A 26,135-nucleotide genomic window follows, 5' to 3' on the forward strand; every position below is an offset into this window, starting at 1 on the left:
CTTTGAAGAGTTTTGATCAGGAAGGGATGCTGTACTTTGTCAAATGCTTTTTCAGCATCTATTGAGAGCATCATATGGTTCTTGTTCTTACTTTTATTGATGTGTTGTATCACATTGACTGATTTGCGGATGTTGAACCAACCTTGCAGCCCTGGAATAAATCCCACTTGGTTGTGGTGAATAATCTTTTTAATGTACTGTTGAATCCTATTGGCTAGTATTTTGTTGAGTATTTTCGCATCTGTGTTCATCAAGGATATTGGTCTATAGCTCTCCTTTTTGGTGGGATCCTTGTCTGGTTTTGGGATCAAGGTGATGCTGGCCTCATAAAATGAGTTTGGAAGTTTTCCTTCCATTTCTATTTTTTGGAACAGTTTCAGGAGAATAGGAATTAGTTCTTCTTTAAATGTTTGGTAGAATTCCCCCGGGAAGCCGTCTGGCCCTGGGCTTTTGTTTGTTTGGAGATTTTTAATGACTGTTTCAATCTCCTTACTGGTTATGGGTCTGTTCAGGCTTTCTATTTCTTCCTGGTTCAGTTGTGGTAGTTTATATGTTTCTAGGAATGCATCCATTTCTTCCAGATTGTCAAATTTATTGGCGTAGAGTTGCTCATAGTATGTTCTTATAATAGTTTGTATTTCTTTGGTGTTAGTTGTGATCTCTCCTCTTTCATTCATGATTTTATTTATTTGGGTCCTTTCTCTTTTCTTTTTGATAAGGCGGGCCAGGGGTTTATCAATTTTATTAATTCTTTCAAAGAACCAGCTCCTAGTTTCGTTGATTTGTTCTATTGTTTTTTTGGTTTCTATTTCATTGATTTCTGCTCTGATCTTTATGATTTCTCTTCTCCTGCTGGGCTTAGGGTTTCTTTCTTGTTCTTTCTCCAGCTCCTTTAGGTGTAGGGTTAGGTTGTGTACCTGAGACCTTTCTTGTTTCTTGAGAAAGGCTTGTAACGCTATATATTTTCCTCTCAGGACTGCCTTTGTTGTGTCCCACAGGTTTTGAACCATTGTATTTTCATTATCATTTGTTTCCATGATTTTTTTCAATTCTTCTTTAATTTCCCGGTTGACCCATACATTCTTTAGAAGGATGCTGTTTAGTCTCCATGTATTTGGGTTCTTTTCAAACTTCCTTTTGTGGTTGAGTTCTAGCTTTAGAGCATTGTGGTCTGAAAATATGCAGGGAATGATCCCAATCTTTTGATACTGGTTGAGTCCTGATTTAGGACCGAGGATGTGATCTATTCTGGAGAATGTTCCATGTGCACTAGAGAAGAATGTGTATTCTGTTGCTTTGGGATGAAATGTTCTGAATATATCTGTGATGTCCATCTGGTCCAGTGTGTCGTTTAAGGCCTTTATTTCCTTGCTGATCTTTTGCTTGGATGATCTGTGGGGCACGTGCACCCGAATGTTTATAGCAGCAATGTCCACAATAGCCAAACTATGGAAAGAATCTAGATGTCCATCAACAGATGAATGGATCAAGAAGATGTGGTATATATACACAATGGAATACTATGCAGCCATCAAAAGAAATGAAATCTTGCCATTTGCGACAACATGGATGGAACTAGAGCATATCATGCTTAGCGAAATAAGTCAAGCAGAGAAAGACAACTATCATATGATCTCCCTGATATGAGGAAGTGGTGATGCAACATGGGGGCTTAAGTGGGTAGGAGAAGAATAAATGAAACAAGATGGGATTGGGAGGGAGACAAACCATAAGTGACTCTTAATCTCAGTCTCACAAAACAAACTGAAGGTTGCTGGGGGGAGGGGGTTTGGGAGAAGGGGATGGGATTATGGACATTGGGGAGGGTATGTGCTTTGGTGAGTGCTGTGAAGTGTGTAAACCTGGTGATTCACAGACCTGTACCCCTGGGGATAAAAATATATGTTTATAAAAAATAAAAAATTAAAAAAAAAAAGAGAACTAAGAAAATACTATCATAGTATTTTTTTTTAATTTTTGCCTGTTTATAAGCCATTTTATTTCTTTAAGTATTTGCGGCATCTATGATCAGTCTTTTGACAAGCCAGGAAAGCAAACACAGCTCTCGCCGCCAGTGTGAAGAAAAGCAAAGTAGCCATTGATTGTGAGTTGCCTCTTACATGGCAGGCCCCACACTGGCTGCTGAGACAGAAACAGCTGAGGGAGGAGGGATCCCTGCCCTAAGGAGCTGCAGTCTCCTTTTGCTACGGGGGAGATGGAGACTGTAGGGGAGGGCTACAACTGGGCACAGAGTTGATACCACAACAGCAGAGCCTAGCATTTGATAAAGGAAGGCAGGGACTGCTATGGGACTGAAGAGAAGGCTTACGGAGGACTTTCAGGAGGAGGTGGCCCTACCAGACTATGGGACAGGAATAGGGAGGGAGACATTACAGTTGGAGGGAGCAGCTTGTACAAAGAAACAGAGGAATGAAGAGCATGTGGGCACAGTAAAGGACAAGTAGTACGGCCCAAACAGAGAAGGTGCTGGTGCCACAGGAAAAGCAATCAGTGGACTATGCCCATTCTCTGACCCCGGCTCCAGGGCTTTCCAGATCCGGATTCAGCCAGCTGCCTGCCCCTCTTGGGCAATGCTTGGGGAATGAATCACACCATCAGTTAGGAATGCCGGTGATTCCTGTGTGTTGGTGGCAGGAGCCCTTTGAACGGATCATTTTCTGCATATAATTCCGTGCATTCTTGGACTTACTGTCTGCAGGACTAAGCCCCCCGATTTCCTCACTAAACACCAGCTTTGAAGCATGAAGCTGTGCTGTGGCCCTACTAGCCCAAATTCTCCAGATAGTTAGAATCACCTGCATGCCTATTACTAAGGCAGACTTCTGGATCATGCACTCTGCTGTAAACAGGACTTTAATTTTGATGTCCCCGAACCACCTTCCGATCCCACACTTTGAAAAACATCACATTTCTGAGCTTTTTCTGCTCCCCCTGTGAACAACTCTGCATGCTTCCCACATAGAAAGTGTGTCCAAAAACCACCCCTTTCTGAGATTATGCAGGCCTCCAGTCCCATCTTTTGCCCCAAGTAGGGCTTTGAGAAGAGAGGGTTGCCCAGAGGCTGCTGTGCCCAAACACCTGGAACCGGCTCTCTGAGCACGGACCTCCCTGGGCGGTCAGCACCCAGCTGGCCCGGCACCCCCGGAGGCACACTACTGCGACAGCCCAGAACCTCCCATTTCTTTCCTGCGTGCCCTCTGCCTGTCTCAAATCTTCAAGTCTCCATTCATTCTTACCATCCCTTTTATTGTCTCTTAGATAGCAGTTGTGATAAAATTTTTTATTACTACTTATTTAGTTCAATACTTCTCTCTTTGATAACCAAATTCTAATTTCTTTTGACTTAGCTCTTTACTTTGTTCCTTTTTAGCCTTTTCCTTTTATTTGGCCACTGTCTTGATTTCTACATCTTTGTGATTTTAAATTCTTCTTACTTTGTTCTTCTCCTTCTTTGAATCTTTTTATGATTAAATGTCTGCACTCACTTTTGCATGTTGTTTTTAACTTTTTCCTGTTTTATTAGCATTTTATCTACATGCTTTGTCTGCATTTTGTTCTTTTTTTTTTTACTCTTAATTTATCAGTTTCTTGGTTTGCTTTATTGGTTTTGTCTATTCCATGTCCTAATCATTGTTTAATTCATTATAATTATTTTTCATCATATTTAAAATTTTTTCTCCCTAATTTTAATTTTAGTTTAGAACTCATTCTATTTAATCCCCTCATTTTGTAAAGGGGGGACGCTGAAATCCAAAGAGTTAGAAATGATAAGATCTTAGGTAGGCAAAGAAGCCTGCTCTTTTGGTTACTGGTATAGTGCTCTGTCTACCAAACCACTGTAATAACAATGACTGTGCAAATAAGACCCTTCTTTCAAATAAAGAACACCTGAGAAGCACCTTTTCAAAGAGCATTTAGTTCCTCAGACATGAGAGTGGAGACTGATTCAGTGTCAGTGATCACTGAGGGAGAAAGTTGCTACTTGGTCTTTAACGAAAAGGACATGTGAAAAGGGGAAAGCTGAGAAGTGGGACTTTATTCCTAAACTACTTGGAAGAATAGACTCTGAAGCCAATGCAATACATGACCCTAGGTAAGCACAGTTTTCCAAGCATCTGTGTTCTTAGTTGTAACAAGGGGATGATGAGACCATTCCTGCCTGCCTCACAGCTGTGCCATGTTGATCACATCAGGTCACGGATGGAAAACCTCTTTGTAAATTTTGTGCATAGTTGCTTTTATAATGACCATAAAATTCACAAGAAAGGTTAGAGGAATCACTACATAAAAAGAATACCATTGTTGCTTTTTAAAGGTGTGTATCTATTTACTTAAAGAGGGAAAGAATAGGGGCACCTGGGGTGGCTTGATCTGGCTAAGCTTAAGCGTCTGACTTGAACACTGGGAGTGATCTCAGGGTCCTAGGATTGGGCTCTGTGCTCAGCAGATTGTCTGCTTGTCCCTCTTCCTCTGCCTCCTCTCTCCCCTCTCCCCACCCCTCTGTTCTGTCTTTCAAATAGATATATAAAATCTTAAAAAAAAAAAAAAAAAGAAAAGAAAGAAAAAGAAAAAAGAGGGAAAGAATAAGGTGCCTATGCCACTCGATACCCAAAATCATATTTTTCCCTCTTCCTCCTTTTAAAAAAAATTACTTTTTATTGACTTTCTATTGTTTTTTGCACATTTCCATCTGGTGCTCTTGGGTTTATATTCCTGCATTATACGCATGCACTGGCCTGCTTCATTCCCTAAGTTTTGATGGTTAAGAAAAAAATGAACATAACTCCACCTTAATGAGAGCTTCTTTTTAATAAAGTCTGTCTTTAGACTCACATTTAGCCTCAACAACCAAGCAATAGCTTCTGTGGTAATCCCGTAATTTCTTCCCTGATCTATTCTGTACTCCTCCATTCCCATAAACATTCCAGCTACAGTCTTTGTGGAAGTTAACAATGACAATCAGAGAAAAAAAACATTACCTTGTACATCTGGTATTTGAGATTTTTAAAATTTCATTACCCAATAAACTTTTCAGACTGCAATCTTTTAGGGCTGCGGCATCTGGAGCAGTTATCTCCACGGCAGAGCTGGCTCTGCTGTGCGAGTTAATGGATTAAAATGCTAAGTGAATTCTCACTGGTGAGCAGCCTGTGAGTAAGGGCCATGGGCGAGTCAGGTTGGCTGCTAAATGATGAGGACAAAGGATCAGGGACGTTGAGTGTTAGGCCTCCTCTTGAAGGGGCCAAAATCATCAGAATTGAACTAGAATAGCATTTGGCGCTCAAGACTCTTACCTGTGGGAACACCATCTCTTTGCCCTTTAGTGGGAAGCCATCAGCAAGGAACCTAGTCATCCTCTCTGCCGTTATCTTGCATGACTCGAAAGGAGAAAATTGCATACCTGCAAGGGACTTAGAGCCTCAGTCCGCAGAGACCAGAACTGAGTGACTCAAGCTGGCCTGAAGGACTGCAGCAGCAACAGAAGAAGGTTTGTCTCCAGACTCCAAGGACAGCAGTCCCTCCTGTCCACCAAGCCGTTTTTCTGACCCTCTTCACCCTTTTCCCACTGGTGGCAAAATAAAGGCAATGGCTCTGTTGTCTGGCCACGGAGCCCCCCTGTAAGGTTTGGCTAGAATCTGGAGTCGGGTCAGAGTAAGAGAGAAGGGTGCCTGTGCTCTCGCTGTAGCAAAGCAGAGCAATTTCTTCCTTCAGATTAGCAGAGGCCACCTGAAGATAGTTTGGGAAAAGAGAAGAAAAAAGGGGAAGGGAGGGTGAGAGGAAAGGCAGAGACATGGCCTCAGCACAGACTCCCCGCTGTAAGAGGAGACTGTACCCACCGCAAAGGAGGGCTCCATTCTGAGGCTGCCTTGCACATCCCTGGTGGCCCATAGGACTGCTCCCAGGACTGGGGAAACTGGAGTCATCTACTGCACAGAGGCACTGAAGCACGAACCTTCAATTTTGATATGCTGGTTCGAGTCACTGAAGACAAATAAAACCTGCTTCCTCTTCCCACCAACCATCAAAGAGTGCTTCACCAAATCTAGTTGCCTCGCTCAAAGAAAGGAGGTGATTTCAAGTTGCAAGGGAGAGAAATTCGATTTGCTTTTATGTTTGCCGGTCTTGCTGCTAGTCTCTCAAACGTCTCTAAGGAGATGCCAGAAGCCCACATTTGGTGTCTGGAAGCACTAGAGATTTTTCTGGTGGGAATGGGGCCAATAATGGGACCAATAATCGGAGCCTGGCTGTGTCTCTTAGAGATCTGCGAGACGAAGGCGGACCTGGGTCAACAACTTGCTCACCGCCGAGTTGCACCATCTGCTTGTGACAGTGCATTCCTGGAACTCCTCTGTGTCGGGTAAACAGCTGTCACGAGAACCATTTCTCCCTTACACTGCTCCTTTTATTGGTGACCTATTGGTCAACAGCACAGAGTAACATTGTTTGTTAAACCTCAATGATGACCTCATGATCTTTGCTTCCACTTTTTTATGTCAACCTCATAAGCCTCCTTTAGCACCCCGCAAATTAGCAGCAAATGGCATTGAAGGCAATGGTAGAAAATACTACAAACACTGCCTGAAAATGATTAACCCACGAACATTAGAGAGACACAAGCTCATAACGGAAAGATGTCCTGCAGAGTGTTGTGGCCATTTAGACATCCTTGATTGGAAGCTGGTTAGGAACAGAGAATTTTAATGATGTTAATTTAAACTGAGATGACTGAAAAATCACAAACAAAAATTTTCTACATGCAGCAGCACCATTCAATTTGGACTGAATTAATTTGGGACAGTGCTCACTGGAAAATTGCCATAGATGTGCACCTGTCAAAGGAATTTGCCACAGATTGTCAAACCTTTGTGACACGAATGGCACGAATTCAGGGGACTGCCCCCTCAGTAGGCCTCTTGCTCGTTTAATAAGAGCTGTGCTCATTGCCAAATATCATGAGCTCCAGTTAGAAGAAAGAGCAAAAAGGTGCCTGGGGGAATGGTGCCTGGACTTGTACGAGCTACTGGGTAGCTTTACATCTGGTACTTGTAACTCCCAATGTGGGTCATTGTGAGGCTATTAAGGTCACTGCGTCTGTCCAAGAAGTCTTAACAGTCACAGCCCCAGTGCCCAGGGATATTTCCTCTGCCCTGCACTTGCTAGACAGGGGTCTGCCTTTAGGATGGGGTCAAGAGGTCCCACAGGCCTCTGGTATATCTGGGTTTGTCACCTTAGATTGTCTGAGTCTCTCTGGGTAACCACCGAGCTAGCAGTAGAGTCCACTCTTTCCTTCTGACCCACTATACAAATCCATCGAATTGACTTAATTACAGGTAAGATTCAAGGAAGGAAAAGAAAAGGAATAAAGGAAACAGGCCAATGCATTGGCTGCCACAGACAGAACTGGCACCAATAATTTGCCCCATGTTCTTCCCTTTTAATCACAGCACAGGACAATATCCTTAAGCTCCTAGCAGTCCCCCCGACGCCCTCAGCCATGGGTGTGGCTGGAGATAGAGACCATGACTGCACTGGGACCATGTCTTGACCTTCTTAGACCCCTGCCATTCCAGGGAAAGTCCAAGAAGTCAGTTTGAATTCCAGAGCATGCAAACCAGAACAATATACCAGACTCAGCAGGCCTGGCTGTAGACCTGGACTCCACTCTTTTTAGTGTTCTCTCTCTATCCTCTTCCACCCATTGTGCTACCCAGCCCCCACTCACGCTACTGTCCATCAGAGAAACACCAACGCTTTACCAAACCCTTCCCTTGAGTCTATCACATCAGAACTCAGGCTTTCGTGCTCATTGGTTTTTTTATTCCAAAGACCTGTTCCAAGATATAAGGATCTGATGTTACTGGCCCAATTACTTTACATGGCTTATGGACACAAAGTTTAATTAAGGTTTGAATCTGAAACAGTTTTGTGGTCACTAAATTATCTCTAAATTGTTTACTAAAATTCTTTAGTGCCCTCAAAATTAAATCATCTCAATGCTTGACTTCAATACATTCCATGAAGTCCTTATTTTATGTTTCACAAAGAAAAATACTGTAAGGATTCTTATTATATGGAGATCCTCCATGCAGTAGATGACTCTCTATTTAGATTATGGATAGAAACAAAAGAAGGAGTATGTTTTCCATGATAATAGTTTTGTAGTTTAAACAACTGTTTGCTCCTTTCCTTAATGATCAAGAATCTGGCTATTAGTTGCTGAATAACTTAAGACATAAGACACATGAATGTAGAGGGCACCAAACATTCACTGTGGTTCAGATCATATGATGACAACGTTTATAAATGGCTTCCAGACCTTAACAAAGATAGCGAGATAGAGCAGAAGGATCAGAAGCAAAAAATCTGGGTTCAAATGGAACCCTAATACTACCTAATAATGTGACCTTGAACAAATTACCAAACTACTTTTGAATACCAGGCTCATTGTTCATAAAATGAGAACAATAATAATACCTACTTCAGAGGGGTATTGTGAAAACTCCATAAGTTTATATTCATTATAGGGGTGCCTGGGTGGCTCAGTCAGTTAAACGTCTGCCTTTGGCTCAGGTCATGAACTCCAGGTCCTGAATAGAGCCCTGAGTCAGGCTTCCCACTCATTGGGGAGTCTGCTTCTCTCTCTCTCTCTCTCTCTCTACTCTTCCCCACTGCTTGTTCTCTCTCTCTCTCAAATAAATAAAATCTTTTAAAAAATTATATTCATTGTAAATGTGAAAAGTAATGAGATTATTAGTTATGAGAACCATCAATGACACAACCATAGACAAATGAAATGGTTCTAGCAATCAGCTTCAGTGCAACTACACTGAATCTCAAAGACTTGTACCTTCAGGAATCTCTCATGTACATATGTGGGCACACCCAAGTGCGTGTGGATGAGAGATGCAGGACTGTTGTATTTCACATCACTTCATCTTAATTGTTATACTTGTAAACCTCCTACTTTTCTTGAAATAAATCTATAGGTTCCCTTAAAAGTAAATCCACATGGGGCGCCTGGGTGGCTCAGTGGGTTAAAGCCTCTGCCTTCGGCTCAGGTCATGATCCCAGGGCCCTGGGATCGAGCCCTGTATTGGTTTCTCTGCTCGGCAAGGAGCCTGCTTCCTCCCCTCTCTCTGCCTGCTTTTCTATCAAATAAATAAATAAATAAAATCTTCTAAAAAAAAAAGGTAAATCCACGTCCCCAATCTTAGCAGGAAAGCGAGAGTCCACATGGTTTGCAGTGGCTAGAAGTTGCAGGACTGACTCAAGCTCACCCAGATTCACCATCCTGTCACTGGGCCCTTAGTTGTCCCCTTTAGCCCTTCAGTGTGGACACTGACCCATCTCTTAGCTCCCCTTGAAAGCGTTTCTAGCAGGTTGGAGATGACAGATGGAAAACACACAGTGAATAACATATAACTAGACAACCTAGATTACAAGTTATAATCAGTTTTCCAGAATCTATAGGCCTAGAACCATCCTCAGATAATACCAGGAAAAGAAAATGTGCTCAGTCAATTCTTACCTTTAAACCCCTCAGATTTTTTCTTTCTTTCCTTCTAGGGTTTGTCGGTCCTAGAAGAACTCAAAACAAACAACCCACCATTTACTTATGACTTACATTTGCTCTGGCAATACAAATCCCTGGTCCTGTATGGTGAAATCATTTAGAATTGGGTCATGGCTACCCGCCGTACAAGAAGTAGTCTCTCCAGGTTGTCACAGACCCTACCCTACATCTCTCTCTGTTCTCTTTGATGTCGAGGCCAAGTGTCAGATGCCATTCATCACTGTATGTGTGTTGCTGTTTTTCCCCATATAAAGTGGGAAATGAGATAAAACGTCTCACAAAAAGAAGAAAACAAAAGCTAAGCAAAGGGAACTGTGCTTTCAGAAAATTAAACAAAGGCATATTCCTTTGAAAAATTGAAGAATATATGTATCTGTGTTGAAAGGACATAATGCGTAGACCTTTCCATTTATGTTACCTGCCCCACCATGTTAAGCACTTGTTTGCCAACCTTTTTGAAAGTTCTGTTAGCTGTGGGATTGTGTTTATTTTCTTTCCAGTTGTCTTTAGAACCTATAAGCACTACTCCCTCAAAAGTGTTCATTAAATATCTGTAACTGCTACAGTGGTTATTCACTGTTCTGATGTATTTGTTAACACATTTGTTAATTTCCCACCTTATCTACCATAGGTTGTCATTTGGAAAAACTCGAGGTGCTCTACAGAGAGGTTCTAAAATTTGGATCCCAATACCTCTAAGAATATAAACCCTAGGAAGACAGGAATCTTATCTGATTAGTTCAGTGTTCCCTCCAGTTCTGGCATGTAAAAGATAATCTATACACATTTTTTGAACATCTTTGCCTCTGATTAGCAGTGGAAGCTTGAGATAGATCCTTCAGTGCTTTGAGGCTCAGTCTTCTCACCGGTAAATGAAAATACTGTCTTACTCAAATGGTGTTACAGGGATGAAGTGAAAATTGTGTAAAATTTTGAACTATGGCAGGTGTTCAGTAGTTTAGAAAGAGGGGATAGGAATTTGGTTATTGATTACTCTTCTAATTCCTATTTCTTTTGTGAAGCTGCCTCTTGGCTTGATGGCTATTTTCTAAAGGTTAAGGATAGCTTAAACAATGAATTTTGGAACACTGAAAAAAATTAAATTAAATTTTAAAAAATAGATATGAAATTCTAGGAATCCAGAGATTTAAAAAAAAAAAAAAATAATGGCAAAAAAAAAAAAAAAAAAAGAGGATAATATAAAGATCCATCATCAGAAAAATACTGCAGTGGGAGGATGCTAAGGTCCTGTGGGCTCTTCCAAGGTTTAAAGTTGTCCATCAGTAACCCCTTAGTGGGAAGGCCACACTAATAGTTACCCAAGTTTTCTCCCTTTCTCTCTGAGTGGGCAAGAGATGATGTTTTTGTACTGCTTCCTGGAACTAATTCTAAGTATCATGGATTATAAAGAGAATAAATAGTTATTTAAATAAATAAAAATTTATAATAACCACTAGAATTGCAATGTTTTGATCAGAGACAGGAAATTCTTGAAATATCGTCATCATCCCTTGAAACCCAATGTCCTTACTGACAATCTTCAAAATGAAGGTGCCCTTTAATGAAAGTAGCATATGTTCAGTAATAAATAATAATAGCATTAAAAATAATAGCTGCTTATTATGGGCCTGGAACTATTTGAAGCATTCCAGGTCCATGTAGTAACTTCTTGAATCTTTACCCATCCAATAAGAGAAGTACTGTTATGTGCCCCATTTTACAGATGAGGCAACCACGACACAGAACATTCAAGTAACTTTTCCAAGGTCATATAGCTGAACATGATAAAACTGTGATTCCAACTTAGTCAGTCTACTCCAGATGTGAGGTAGGAAGGGAATCTGGCAAATGGTGTCTATGAATTAACAAATATCATACTCCCAGAAAAGCCTAAAATTAATAAGTCAGTCTTTTAGGAGCACCTAACTGTGTGGATATTAATATTATTCTGGGGCCTGGAATACAACAGTAGTTATGATAGTCAGAGTCTGTCCCTCAAGGATTTTGTATTGAATTAGGGAAGAGACTAAAAATAAACATGGAAACTAATAAATAAGGTGAGTTTAGGTATTAACAAGTGCAATGAACAAATTATAATAGGGTAATTATGTTAATAAGTGAAAGGAAGGAAGATGCTGTTTTAGTTAGGGTTGTCAGGGCAAGTGGGTGGCTGGAAGTAGGTTAGAGGAGGAAGCAGGTGGGTGTGGGAGGGATATATCTGAATTGAGAACTAAATTAAGAGAAGGAGGCATCCATCCTGAGAAGAGTATTCCAGACAGAAAGGAGCGAGCCCAATGGGCTCAGAAAACATGGTGGTTGCTGCAAAATGAACAAGTTGAAGGTGGAGGAGATGTTTAAAAAATAAGCGAAGAATCAAATCATGCAGGCCTTTTAGGTAAGGAGCTTTAATTTATTTTCCTTTAAATGGAAAGCAACTGGAGCATTTTAAACTGGGAAATGTCTTCTGACTTTTTATTTCTTAAATATTTATTTATTTTTAAAGTGGATACTGAGCCCCAAAGCCTCATTAGCAGAAAATGGCATATTTGAGGATAGGAAGGTAACAAATCAAGATTCTTGCTTAATTATGATAAAATTCAGATTGTACCTATTAGACACATGAAGATAAGCAGAGTAAGCAGTTAATAACTAATTGTCTAAAGCTTGAAGAGAGATAGTTTTGAGCCCACATTTATCTACCTCCTTAGCTCATTTTTTTTCCCCAAAATCTCACCCCAAATATGATAAGCCAAAGTACAGGCATGAAAAAGAGCAACTTCTCAACTCCAGTATTGATGAAATAAGAAAAAACAAAAAGAGTGGGAAGACCTGAAGTTGCTGCAAGGGAAAGTTAAGTTAAATGCCATAAATTTTTTCGTTTAAATTGGCTTGACTTCATCTTTTGTTTATTTCTTTGTTCTGTGTTTGTTTTATAATTAATTAATTTTCTTTCCCTAAAGCTTTTTAAAAGTGGACAAGCCCTTTGCAACCAGGAAGATGAGGTAGACATATTTTTTCCTATTCCCCCTGCTAAGTACAATTAAAAATCCTGGACATTAATATAAAACACACATAAGAAGACTATAGAAGGTGGAGAATAGAGGGCTAACTGTCTAGAAACCTCAGGATCTGACAAATGGCAGTGGACGAATTCCACTGTCTCATATATTCTTGATTTGGAATGAGGAAGTCAGCAACCCAGAAACACCAGTAGGTACAAACAAGCAAAAACAAAGTTATTAAAAAACCTGCTCTCTCTATCCAAAGGACAAGAAAAAAGGAAAACTTGGTAAGGCAAAAAACCCTTTTGGATAGCAACTGCTTTTTTCCAGCCTGTCACCACAGAAAAAATTGTGGTCACAACCCAAATGTTGTCATGAAAGACTGAGTAGGGAGTCTAGACCGCCACCAGTTTTTTGAGGCTCTAACAAAAAACCCCAACATCTCTACCAGAATGATGTCCAAAAAAGGCCAAGTAGTCTCTTTTTTTGAGACTCCCCTTTATCAGCATTAGTGGAAATCATGTGGGGACTCTGGACTCTCCCCACTACCTGAAATAACAATGCCCCCCTTCCTGCTAGAGTACTGTCAGAAGATTCGTAGTGCAGAGATAGGAATTTTACCTTGCCTATTAGTAAGGAGGTCATTCCCACCCTGGTGTCAATGGAGACCACTAGGGAGTAGGAAATTTTACCTCTGCCCAGCAGGAATGAAGAACTCTCCCACTACTTTGAGCGTCAGTATAGGCTGAATGAGCAACATGGACTTCTACCTTTATTTTGCAATAATAGATAACTCCATAATTACCATTGTAGACTCTAACAATAATTGATAGAAAAGCTAGACCAAAGAGCTAGGAGAACTCAACAACATCACCAACCAATAAGCTGTAATCAATACTGAGCAATCATTCCACCCAATAACAGCAGAATAGAGACAACTTTCAAGTGCTCATGGAACATATACCAAGATAGAACATATGTCCTGGGCTATAACACAAACCTAAACAAATTTAAATGAATTGAAACCATACAGAGTGTTTTTTCTGACTATAGTGGAATCAATCTGGAAATCAATAACAGAGAGAGAAAAAACTCCTGATACTTGGAAAATAAACAACAAACTTCTAAAATAACCCATGGGTCAAAGTGAAATTCTCAAGGGACATTAAAAAAAATACAGTGAACAGAACGAAAATTGAAATGCGGCATGTTGAAATTTTTGAGATGCTGTTAAAGCAGGGATGAGAAGGAATATTATGGCAAAATTCCTATTTAGGAAGGAAGAAAATTCCTCAAAGCAATCAGTTAATCTCCCATTTCAAGAACCTAGAAACAGAATACCAGAATAAACCCAAAGCAAACAGAAGGAAGAAACTAATAATGATAAGAGCAGAAACTGACAAAATTAAAAACAGAAAAATACAGAAAATCAATGAAATAAAGATCTGCTTCTTTGAAAAAAATCAATAAGATTTACAAACCTCTAGCAAGACTGACAAAAAAAGAGGAGAAGACAAAAATTATCAGTATCAGGAATGAAACAAGATATATCACTATAAACCATGCAGACATAAAAAGAATAATAAGGGAATACTAGGAAAGACATAAATTTGACAAGTTAGATGAAATATACCACTTCCTTAAAAAGCACAAACTGCCACAACTCATCCATTATGGAACAGATCATTTGAATCATCTTGTTAACTACTGAGAAAATTGAATCTATAATTTAAAACCTTCCAAAAAGAAATCTCCAGACCCACACTGTTTCATTGGAGAATCCTACCAAACATCATTTTTATACAATCCTTTCCAGAAAACTGAAGAAAAAAGATGACTTTTTATGAAGCTAATATCACCCTGAGAGCAAAACCAGAAAAAGATGGTACAAAAAAGAAAAATCTAGCATTTTGCATAAATATTGACATAAAAATCCTTAAAGAAATACTGAACAATAGAACTCAATAACATATTAAAAAATATTATACTCTATGACCAAGTGGGGAATATTCCAGAGAAACAATTCTGATTCAACATTTGAAAATCATTCAATGTAATCCACCATATTAACAGACTAAAGAAGAAAAATATCTCTGATCATACCAATTGATGCCAAAAAAAACCCCCACAGTTGATAAAATTCAATACCAATTCATGATTTTTTAAAAAGCCCTAGGAAAACAGGAATACAAGAACTTCCTCCTGATAAAGAAAATCTACAGAAAATCCAGAACTAACATTATACTTAATCGTGAGACACTAATCCTTTCCCCTATGATCAAGAACAAGGCAAGGATATCCATGTATATCACTCTGACTCATCACAGCGCTTGAAGTTGTTGCCAGTGTCATAAGAAAAGGAAATAAATGACATATAGATCAGATTGTAACACATAAAACTCTCCCTATTTTCAGGTGACATGATTATCTACCTAGGTAAGTCCAAGATATCTACTAAAAACTCCTAGATCTAACAAGTGAGTTCAACAAGGTCGTAGGATATATGATGAACACACATAAATTAAAATTAAATTAAATATACTTTTATATTCTAGCAACAAACACATGGACACTGAAATTAAAAATACAATACTATTTACAATCACTGAGAAAAGTAAGTATAAATCAGACAAAACATGTATAAGATTTATATGCTGAAAATTATACCTATAAAAGAAATCAAAGATTCAAATAAAAGAAGAGCATGTTGATGGATTGGAAGATTCAACAGGGTAAAGATAACAATTGTTCCCAAACTGATATACACATTTAATGGAATTCCCATCAAAATCCCAGCAAGAAGTTTTTGTAAATATACATGAAATTATTCTAAATTTCATATGGAAAGATAAAGGAACCACAAGTTTCAGAAAGAAGAATAAAGTGGAAGGAATCAGTCTACTGATTTCAAGACTTATATAGCTATAGTAATCAATATTCTGTGTTACTGGTAGAGACACAGACATGTACCTAAATGGAACAGAATAGAAAACCCAGAAATAAATCCACATAAATATGCTCAACTGGTTTTTGACAAAGGTGCAGAAGCAATTTTTTTAATTTATTTTTTTAAAATACTTTATTCATTTAACAGACAGAGATCACAAGTAAGCAGAGAGGCAGGCAGAGAGAGAGGAGGAAGCAGGCTCCCTGCCGAGCAGAGAGCCCAATGCAGGGCTCAATCCCAGGGCCCTGGGATCATGACCTGAGCCAAAGGCAGAGGCTTAACCCACTGAGCTACCCAGGTGCCCCGGTACAGAAGCAATTTAATGGAGGAATGATAGCTGTTCAGTAAATGGTGCTGAACCAATTGGACTTCCATCTGTAGACAAAAATGAATTTTAGGTCTCACACTATACAAAAACAACACAGTTGATCACAGACTTAATTATAAATTATAAAATAATAACTTTTAGGGAAAAAATGACATAGAAAAAAATGTTCAGAAAAATAAAGAAGAAAATCTTCAGGATGTAGGGCTACACAAAAAGTAAGACTTGTTACCAAAAGGACAATCCATAAAAAGAAAACCTGGCAAACTGGTCTTAAACAAAATTAAAATTTTTTGCTCCATAAAAGACCCTGTTAGGATGGAAAGACTAGCTAGAAAGTGGGAGGAAACATTTGCCAACCACTTACCCAATAAATCACAATAGTTAAAATATATAAGAAGCTGTCAAAAGACAACAGAAAACACGTACATACACATGTAAACAAAGAAAAACAATAATCCAATTAGAAGATGAGCAAAAGGCAGGAAGAGATTTCACTAAAAAGCATATGCAGATGTCAAATAAGTAAATGATAATATTCAACATCACTAACCATTAAAGAAATGCAAAAAAATAAGAAACAAGCACTGACAAGGATATGGAGAAAAAGGAACCCTTATGACTGTTGGTGTGAATGTAAACTGGTGCAGCCACTCTGGAAAACAGTATGAAAGTTTCTCAGAAAATTAAAAATAGAAATACCATATGCTCTATTCATTCCACTTCTGAGTATTTACCCAGGGAAAACACTAACTTGAATGGATATATGTACCCCTATGTTTACTGCAGGATTATTTACAATAGACAAGACATGGAACCAACCTCATTACCTACCAATTGATGAAAGTATAAGGAAAATGTGGTGTATATCCATAATAGAATATTACACAGCCATAAAAAGTATTTAATTGTGCCACTTGAGGCAACATGGATGGACCTAGAGGGTATTATGCTAAGTGAAATAAGTCAGACTGAGAAAGACAAATACCATATGATTCTACTCATAAATGTAATCGTTTTAAAAAATGAACAGTCAAAAAACAGAATCAGAACAATCAATACAGAGAACAAACTGATGGTTGTCAGAGGGAAGGGAGGTGGTGGGTTGGACAAAATGGGTAAAGGGGAAAGGGAGATCTAGGACTCCACTTATGAAATGAGTAAGTCATGGGAATGAAAAGTAGAACATAATGAGTACAATGATATTGTAATAGTGATGTAACAGGATGACAGAGTAGGAACATTTGTGATAAACATAGCATAATTTATAAACCTGTCATCTCACTAACTTCTACACCTGAAACTAATGTCATATTTTGTGTAAACTATACTAAAAAAAAAAGGAAAAGTAACAGTCTTATGAAAAAAAATTATATCTGAACATGTTGTTCTTTTAAATAAATTAACTTCATTAAATTAAAAAACAAAGAAATGCACAATAAAATTATAAGATGTGAATATGCTGTGATATTATACTGTAGTTTTACAGGATGTTACATTGGGGGAAACTGGGTAAGGGGTATATGGGAATTCTGTGTTACTTCTTACAACTACACGTGAAACTAAAATTATTTGAAAAAGTTTAACTTCGAAAAATTAAAAATATATGTATTTGATTATTTTATTGCAATCCTCCTTGAGGTCTGGGAGATGAGCTTAGATGATCACTCAGATGAATATACCATCCAGCACCTGTAACATTAAATAGCATCCACTCTCCCAATTTAACAAGCCAGAAACCTATCTTCCATTCTAAGTTTTCTTTCTCCCAAAACAATTGGGAAAAAGTCCATCTTCATTGCCAAAATGTATCTTGTTACTTTTCCTTCCCTGCTACCACCATTTTTGGTGGTCAATAGCAAGTATGAACTGTTGTAAGAGCCTTGCAATTAATTATGCCTTTCTTCTTTCACGGGTGCCCCCATCCAATCCACCCCTAACTCAACAGCATGAGTAATATTAAAACATAAAATGGATCGTATTACTTCCATGCATAATCCCCTCCACGGAGTTCCCATTGCCCTTGGCATAAATCTAAGTTGATTCCCATGGCTTTTCCAGGCCCTGAGTACAGTGGCTATTTCCCCAAAAGCATCCCTTGCCACTTTCTCTTGCTCCCTTGCTTTAACCCAACTTCTCTTATTCTTCAACCAAAGATTTTCCCTGCCTCAAGTTGGCACATACTTCCCCTCCCCCCCCTCACTGCCCATCCTTCAGGTATCAAGGAAAAAGACAGTCTTCAAAGAACATTTTTCTGAACATGTTTTTCTAAAGTGGGCACGCCCTGTTGTTCTCTTTCTCAGTATGCATTTTGTTTCTTTTATAGAATGTAAGCCCCATAAGAGCAGAGACCTATCTGTTCTGTTCCCTGTCATAACTGATGCCTAGAAAAATGCAGTGTAAATACTGCATTTTTTAAATGTTAAATCAATAAATGTCCAATGCCAGCTTTAAACTCCTCTTCTCCCATTGCAAGAAAGCACGCGGCAACTCTTCTTGTACTTCCTTCATTTTTTAAATAAATACTTACAGGGTGCCTACTATGCACCCGGCACTCTCACAGGCACAGGAACTAACAAAATGAGCAAGGTCTCCACATTCATGGGACTTAGATATGGTGGGGAAAGTGGAACATAATAAATAACAGACAAGTAAATAATACAATAAAATTTAATTAAAATAATTTTAATGTTTAAATAATTAAATATTTTGTTAATACAACAATGTTATAGATAACAATTATATCATTATAATTATTATTCATTGATTTATTATTTAAATATTTAATGTTTAATGTTTCAGTTATAAATTATTAGTAAACAAAATTTCAAGCATAAGTGCTATGAAGAAAATAAAGCAGAGTAACAGGATTGAGAATGAGTTGGAAGGGGTAGGTGGTGTCCACATTAAGAAGCCTGGTTAGAGTGTCTGAGCCGTCCTCTGAATGCAGAGGTGCCAGCCACATACAGATCTAGGCAGAGGCCCACGGGGTACAAAGGTGCTGGGCCTGGAACATATTAAACAAGTCTGAGGCCAGGGTAGCCCAGCAGAGGAGGAGAGGAGCGGGACAGAGGTCTCAGCATCAAGGAATGAATGTTACACCAAATCTGCCTCTCCCGCAACAGTAAAGAATGTGAGTTTCCTTCTGAGGGTAACTGGGAATCCTCTGGATACTTTGAAGGAAAAGGGGTTATGGTCTGGTTTAATTTTTTAAAATCATTGTTGGCTGTTCTGTCAAAAGGGGCTGTAGGGTAGGAATGGGGCTATGGAGGCCAGTAGTGAAGTCAGGACAGAGGCTGGCGGCTTGGAGGAGAGAGTACCTAGAGAGGGTGAGAAGAGGCGAGCTAGGAGGGCAAATCTCACGCAGAAATCTGAAAACACACTGGACTTCCTCGGGGACAAGGAGTTTCCAGTCCTCCCTTGCGCTGCTCCTTGGCCCAGTTTGAACTTACTTGATTTGGTTTCCCCAAAATGCCTTTGCATTACCTGCCCCAACGAGAGAGCACGCTGGGATCGCTGGGTTTCTTTCTTCCCTTTTATAAAAGAAATAAGCTTACGTCTGGTGTTACAGAAAAGAAGAAGAATGAAAAAAGAAGGGGCCCTTTTCTATACTTGGAAACTCTCACCATCTAGAGCTATTGCTATGTATTAGGAAGATTAAATTAATCAAGATATAATCAAAATCAGACCTAACGAGTTTACGGTGTGAAGCCTCAAGAACCACCACACAGAACCGGTTTCACCCCACCCAGCCCAGATCTCCTGGGGATTCTGGGCATGGAAGCACCTCTCTGAGCGGCCCCCAGCCCCAGAGCAAAACACAAAAACCTGACTTGATCACAGCCAGGGAAACACGAAGATGCCTCCGAGCAATCGGACCCGCAGCTCCTCCGGGCGCACGGCCAAGTCTCCCGAGAGGCCGAAATGAAATTGCAGTGCTCCCCAGGGCTCAAATCCACCGACGCAATCACCGCAGCGGACTCCGTCCACCCCCACCCCGAGACAACTTAAGCCGGTCCCTTCCTTCAGGGTGCAGAGATTACTCATTCGCGGGCAGGAGCGGAACGGGGGAGGGCTGGCTAAACCAGAGGAAGCTGGTTTGGGGACTCGAGGGCCTGCGTCCGTCGGGGTCGGCGACAGCGCTCTCCCAGAGAGGAGGCGGACAGCTCCCTGCACGCACGCGCAGCCCGCACCCGGAGCGAGAAGTTAAAGGCTCACCGGATCCCACGCCGCATTCAAGCCCAATTCTGTCTCTCAAAAGGAAGATTCAAAAAACAAGGTTGGCACAAATCAGAAGGTAACTCATTTTTCACAGCCGCCCAAAGACTCTTTCTTGCAGTGTCAGTGGATGGCAGTCCTCCCAGGGCTGGGATTTTCCGTCACTGGGAAAGGATTGCTAAGAAATCCTCTCCTCATTGCGGACGCTCTTGAAAAGGGGCTCGCGCATCACCCGCCGAAACTGGCGCCGAGAGCCAGGCGCTGGCTGTGCACGAATGCCAGTGTGGGCTAACTGGGCTAACTTTGCTCCCCAAAGCTTAGCTCTACAATGGATGTTGATGAACGAGTTAATCCATGTAAAATGCTGAGAGCAGCACTTGGCAACAAGCAACACCTCAGTAAAGATTAACTATCACTAATAGTGTTCATTAGTGTTTTTCTACTGAGAAAAAAAAAAAAAAAAAAAAGCCCACAACCCTCTATTGAGTGTTTGTGATTCCGTTTGTCTGTTCTTATACATTATGAACTCCTAAGTGTCTTATTTATCTCATGCATCTCACAGCCTGGGACTGTGCTGGGCTCGTTTGTGGTTTGAGCTGAATTATTTACTCAGCTGGGTTGCTCCACGGAGGTAACAGAAATAAAAAGGCCATGGGGAAATAAAAGACACATGAAATCAGAGTCTCCGTCACCTCTTCACTTTGTCATAAAAACAAAAACAAAAAACCTCTTCACTTTTTGTCACTGTCTGCTTCTTCGTAACATCCCAAAGCCTCAGGGCAACCAGTGATAACAGTCACCAAACACAGTTCAAGCTCAACAAATTTTGATACTGTCTGGGCTCCCACAGGGACTGAACATGATAGAGGAGACACAGAAGGGTACAGACTTGGGGTGCCCGGGGTGGCTCAGTAGTTAAGCCTCTGCCTTTGGCTCAGGTCATGATCCCAGAATCCTGGGATCCACTTCCACATCCCCACATCCGGTTCCACATCCCCACATCCGGCTCCCTGCTCAGTGGAAAGTCTGCTAATCCCTTGCTCTCTGCCCTCCCCCCAGCTCAGGCTCTCTCTCGCTTGCTCTCTCTTAAAAAAAAAAAAAAAGAAGAAGAAGAAGAAGAAGGGCACAGACTTAAGCCAAATGAGCAGATACGTTTGAGAACTCTACACTCCAACAAGCACCTCTCAACATACACTAAACCAATAATAATAATAGCAAAAACAATAACAACCAACATTTTGCTGGGCACTTCTTATGTACTAAGCTAACCACTTTCCTATCATATTTAAACCATATAGCAAAACGAAGTGTTCTGTTATTTTCATTTTATTCAGTGAAAAAAACTAAGGCACAGAAAAGTCACTGGGAGCCAATTGCTTAAGGTAATACCACCAGCAAAATTTCGAGATTCAAACCCAAGTTCATGGCTCTCCAAAGCTCACCTGGGGAAACCACTCAAGCCTACAATGGCCTCTGGCCATGCAGCCCAGCTCTAAAGCATAAACACCACAGTACTCGTTCTCTGCAGACCAGAGTGCAGCGCTTCTCCCATGTTCCTCGTATTTGTCACCCCCACAACATGAAATGCCAACCAGCATCTCATCTTCTACAAAAGGCCACAAAGATTTTCTTTTTTCACCTGTCCCTGGTTGCTGCCATATTCAACATGTGTTAAAGTGTGACCGTCTCTGGGTTGTGACTTACACTTGAGGGACCTGCTCCCATTTTCTTTTGCTGGTGCACAAGCACTGAAGCCACAAGTCACTAAGGCAAAACATTTATTGATTAGATTCTCCTCAACATTCAGCCTCTGCTGAAATTAGATTTGGACTTTAAAGGTAATGGCCAGCCTGCTTCCTTGCCTTGCTCCTCCTCCTCTAATGTATAACTAGTAGAAAGCCGGCGAAAGGCAGGTGCTGGCCAGTTGCATGGGCCACACTCACCCCAGGACTGGGATTAAGAGGAGGACTCTCAACCGATAAAATGACAGAAGATAAGGTAAAGCAGCATTATGTTCATTTTAAATTGGCCTGAGGAAATGAACAGGGGGATTTGTTCAATGGTGACCATAGGGAGGATTTGGGGGATGTTGGGTATAGCGACCATAGGTTGAAGCTACTTCTCTTGGCCAACTGATAGTTCATTCAGCTGCTAAAATATATATCATATTCAGGATTTTATATATCTATTCAGAATTTTAAGGATATTTACTCTGTTTTCTGAACAGTCTGTGTAACTTTCTCTGAAGAAAAATCTGCATAACCATATTACTGAAGAAATGTGCAAAAAAAGGGTAGATTAACCAGAATCTAACTAATCATGAAAATCGGTCTGAAATTTTTTAAAAATGACAATAAATGAAAAATAAGAGATAGAAGGACTATTCTAAATAAAAGGAGACTAAGAACTAACAACCAAGTGCAAAAAGTGATCTCAGATCTTGGAAAGAAGAAAACAGTGTAAGGGACAATATGGGGACTGTTGGGAAATTTTTTAAATGGGCTGTTACATTAAATAATATTAGTATAGCTATTACATTCTTGGATGTGATGATGGTATTGCAATTATGTGGGAGAATGTCTTCATTCTTAGTGAGTACGTGCTCAAGTATTTAGGAATGAAGTGACACTAATATCTGCAACTGATTTTCAAATTATTCCAACCACACAACATACATACCCACACATACACAGTGAACGTTAACCAGATGTAAATGTTAACCATTCCTGAACACAGGTTATGAAGTGTTCATTGCCCTACTTTTTCAGCTACTCTGCAGATATGATACTTTCCAAAATAAAAAACTTAAAAATGAAAGGTCATACTGCTGTTGTTCCCTTGTAAGTTTTCCCTAACCAAACACGCCCACCCCTTCATACAATCACACGAGTAGGTAAATCCGTGGCCCTGTTAGGAGTAGGATATCTGAAGTTCTGACCTGTTGTAACTTACTCTGCCGAGCATTTCATGTGAGTAAGTGACAAGGCTAGGAGCACAGACTTTGTGCTTTGCCAGGTTTGGATTTTGAGTATGCTGGTGCTACTTAACTATTGTGAGACCAAAGTTTATTTAACTGAGCTTGGGTTTTCTATATTGTGACAAAATAAGAACATATGGGGAGATAATAAGAGAATATAAGATAAGCAATGCAGGGAGTCTAATAGTTCTTTATAGTCTGGGAATATACAAATGAGCTAATATTTGAGAGACACAGCTGACAAACATTTTAATGTTAATAGTTAAGTATTTACATGATGTATTTTAAAAATAACTAAGACTTCAAGATTTTCTATTATAGCCCAGGATAAAGCTAATGTAGTTAGCATTTTAAAGATGATACAAAGACAAATATTAAGTTAGTAACTATACAGATAGTATGTAGATTTGATGAAAATCATTAAGGTAGTGTTCAAATAACTAAAGTATATAAGATATTGCAAAAGGGAAGGTAATGTGCTTACCACAGTGTCTGATACACTGTGAATGCTCAAGCTTCATTTTGAACTACCACTAAATTCCCTTTAGAAATTGTTGTAGGACTTTTTTTGAGAATCAAGGACCTGCCTAACAATGGAAGCCAGAAATAATGAGAATTGATGTAAAGCACGATGTTTCAGCTTTGTAAATCTGCCCAGACTTTGAAAGAAGTGGGGTAAGCATGCACTGAGGGTTAAGTGACCCGAGTTCTCACACTGAATATGTCCAATAATGCACGGTGTAACTCAGACAAAAGATCTGAATTCAGCTTCTTCAAGTGAAAAATGAAGAAATTAGACTAGAATCCTCTGTTCTCTAAGGTCCCTTTCAGCATGAAAATTCTATGGCTTAAGAGGCCCCTGGATTCTCCCAAAGTTGGGTGCAAGATCACCTTTAGGTTGGCATTTGGAGCTATGGAGTTTAAAGGAGAGACATCAGCTTCTCCTCCCTACTTAGTTAGTCTGTAGATCCTGAAAATATGTTTTTGTTTTTTTTTTATTAGAAATGGGAGTTTTAAGAACCCCGGCTCTGGGTTCGAACGCTAGAATATCTGTTACTTACTAGCTGTATGGTATTAAGCATATCACTCCATCTTCTATAAGCCCTGGTTTCCTCACCTGCAAAATGGGGATAATTTCTTTTACTTTGTAGTATTGTTGTGAAGATTTTTGGTGAGGCTGACAGGTAGTTGGTTGACAAGAGAGATAAATGATATGGTAATGTGATTAAAGATGCAATTGTTTATTAGCCCTTTCATTATAGGAAGACCACACCGTGTATCTTATTTAATCTTTACTATAATCCCATGCAGTAACAACCCACTTGCCCAATCTGTGTACTCCCACATCTATCCTGCGGCATATCTTTCATTAGATGTGGAATCTAGTTTCTCTAACTTAAAATTGTTAAGCTCTAAGCAAAGACAGTCTTGCTAAGAGTCAGGCTTTATATCTTGTAGCCTATGAAGAGGTGAGAGACAAAGCTTGAAGATCTTCAGCCACTTTGTTAGGTTTGTGGCTTTGGACAAGTTCCTTACCCTTTGTGTACTGATTTTTCCATATGTAACGTGATAACAGTAACTACTACTTACAGAGCTGTTGAAATAACAAGCCAAACCATTTAGAACCCAGAGCCTGGACAAAGTAAGATCTTAAGTTCTCACTGCTTTCATCAGCTCCTATGTACATAACCTTGAGTTAACTTCTTAGACATTAGATTAATGAGCAGAACTGATGGGTTCATTCAGACTTAGCAGTCTTCAGAAATTTCTCCTCTTAGAAACAAAACTTTTCTGTCCAAGCCTAGTACCAAGACACATAGAAGATTGACTATAAATGTTATCTCTTTCACTTCATAACAGAAAAAGAAAAGATGGAAAGCAAAGAGCCAGTTTAAGGTAAGGTTCAGAGAGGGAAATTAAACCTGAAATAAGAGAGAAAGAGAGGGAGAGAGGGAGGAAGGAAGACAGGAAGGAAGGACGGAAGGAGGAAGGAGAGAGGGAAGAAGGAAAGATACAAAGTTTCAGAGACTTCTATATTGGGATTATCACTTCAGTTCAGAATTCGGGTAGCCTTCTTAAAATTGATAACATAAGTGACTCTTAATCTCACAAAACAAACTGAGGGTTGCTGGGGGGAGGGGGGTTGGGAGAAGGGGGTGGGATTATGGACATTGGGGAGGGTATGTGCTTGGGTGAGTGCTGTGAAGTGTGTAAGCCTGGTGATTCACAGACCTGTACCCCTGGGGATAAAAATATATGTTTATAAAAAAAAAATAAAAAAAAAAGAAAGAGAAAACAAAACAAAAAATAAATAAATAAAAGCATTACTGTTCATTAAAAAAAAAAAAAATTGATAACATTGTTCCTTACCTGACCAACTAGGGTAAAATTTCTATCTTAGAAATTGAAGTGGGGAAACTGCAGTCCCTCCCTGCCCCAGGATGGCAAGACCAAAGCTAACTCTGAAAAAGAATCCAGTAAGACCATAGGACAAGAACTCTAAGATTTCTAAAAAAAAAAAAAAACAAAACTCTATTTCCTTCATAGTTCCTTTTTTTCATTATTCCTATATATGAGAAATTGGTCTTAGGGGCAGCCCCAGAATTGCTTCAGTAATGACTTAGAACAAGTTGATTAGAAAGTAATGAGAAAGGAGCTCCAAAGAACTTCAGTCTTTGAAAATTAAATTTCATTTTTATCAAAGTAATGTAGGAGCAGCTAACACTGTTGTGACTTAGTGTGTGTATCTGGAGTGGCCGGGAAGGGCCAATGAAGCTTATGGGGGAACCAACTCTGCTATGGCCACCACCTTCACCCCTAACTTCCATTTCCATAGCACCCCTGCTCACCATTGGCATGGTGACTAGTTGGATTGTTACAATAAGAAGGAACTATATGATTGTCTGGTGGGGGCAGGAGGAGAGAGCCAGCAGAGAACAGAAGCCAAGGGATGGAGTGGGAAGGGCAGTCACTAAGACACCAAGTGCTTGGACATTCTGCTACAGGAAGAAAAGGAGATGCAGGGATGAAACCGGGTAAGTATATCATGACTTGGAAGTGGGAAGGCCATG

The 26,135-nt window shown here is 39.8% G+C and overlaps 1 protein-coding gene and 1 long non-coding RNA gene across 3 annotated transcripts in view; one reads left to right on the plus strand and one right to left on the minus strand.

The window, feature by feature from the left end:
- The window catches only part of LOC132012051 (uncharacterized), a 49,544-nt gene that overhangs the window by 7,786 nt on the left and 15,623 nt on the right, over positions 1–26,135 (minus strand). The gene's annotated exons all lie outside the window — the stretch shown is intronic.
- SLC2A2 (solute carrier family 2 member 2) overlaps positions 21,994–26,135 on the plus strand; it is a 32,705-nt gene continuing 28,563 nt past the window's right edge. Inside the window, exon 1 of one of the 2 annotated variants that reach the window (XM_059391554.1) lies at positions 21,994–22,085. In XM_059391554.1, coding sequence (XP_059247537.1) covers positions 22,071–22,085 — 15 coding nt within the window. In that variant the 5' untranslated portion in view covers positions 21,994–22,070. The remainder of the gene's footprint in view (positions 22,086–26,135) is intronic. The other variant, XM_059391555.1, reaches the window with a different exon arrangement.

This window comes from Mustela nigripes, chromosome 2, assembly GCF_022355385.1.
Source record: "Mustela nigripes isolate SB6536 chromosome 2, MUSNIG.SB6536, whole genome shotgun sequence".
In the NCBI taxonomy this organism is placed as follows: domain Eukaryota; kingdom Metazoa; phylum Chordata; class Mammalia; order Carnivora; family Mustelidae; genus Mustela; species Mustela nigripes.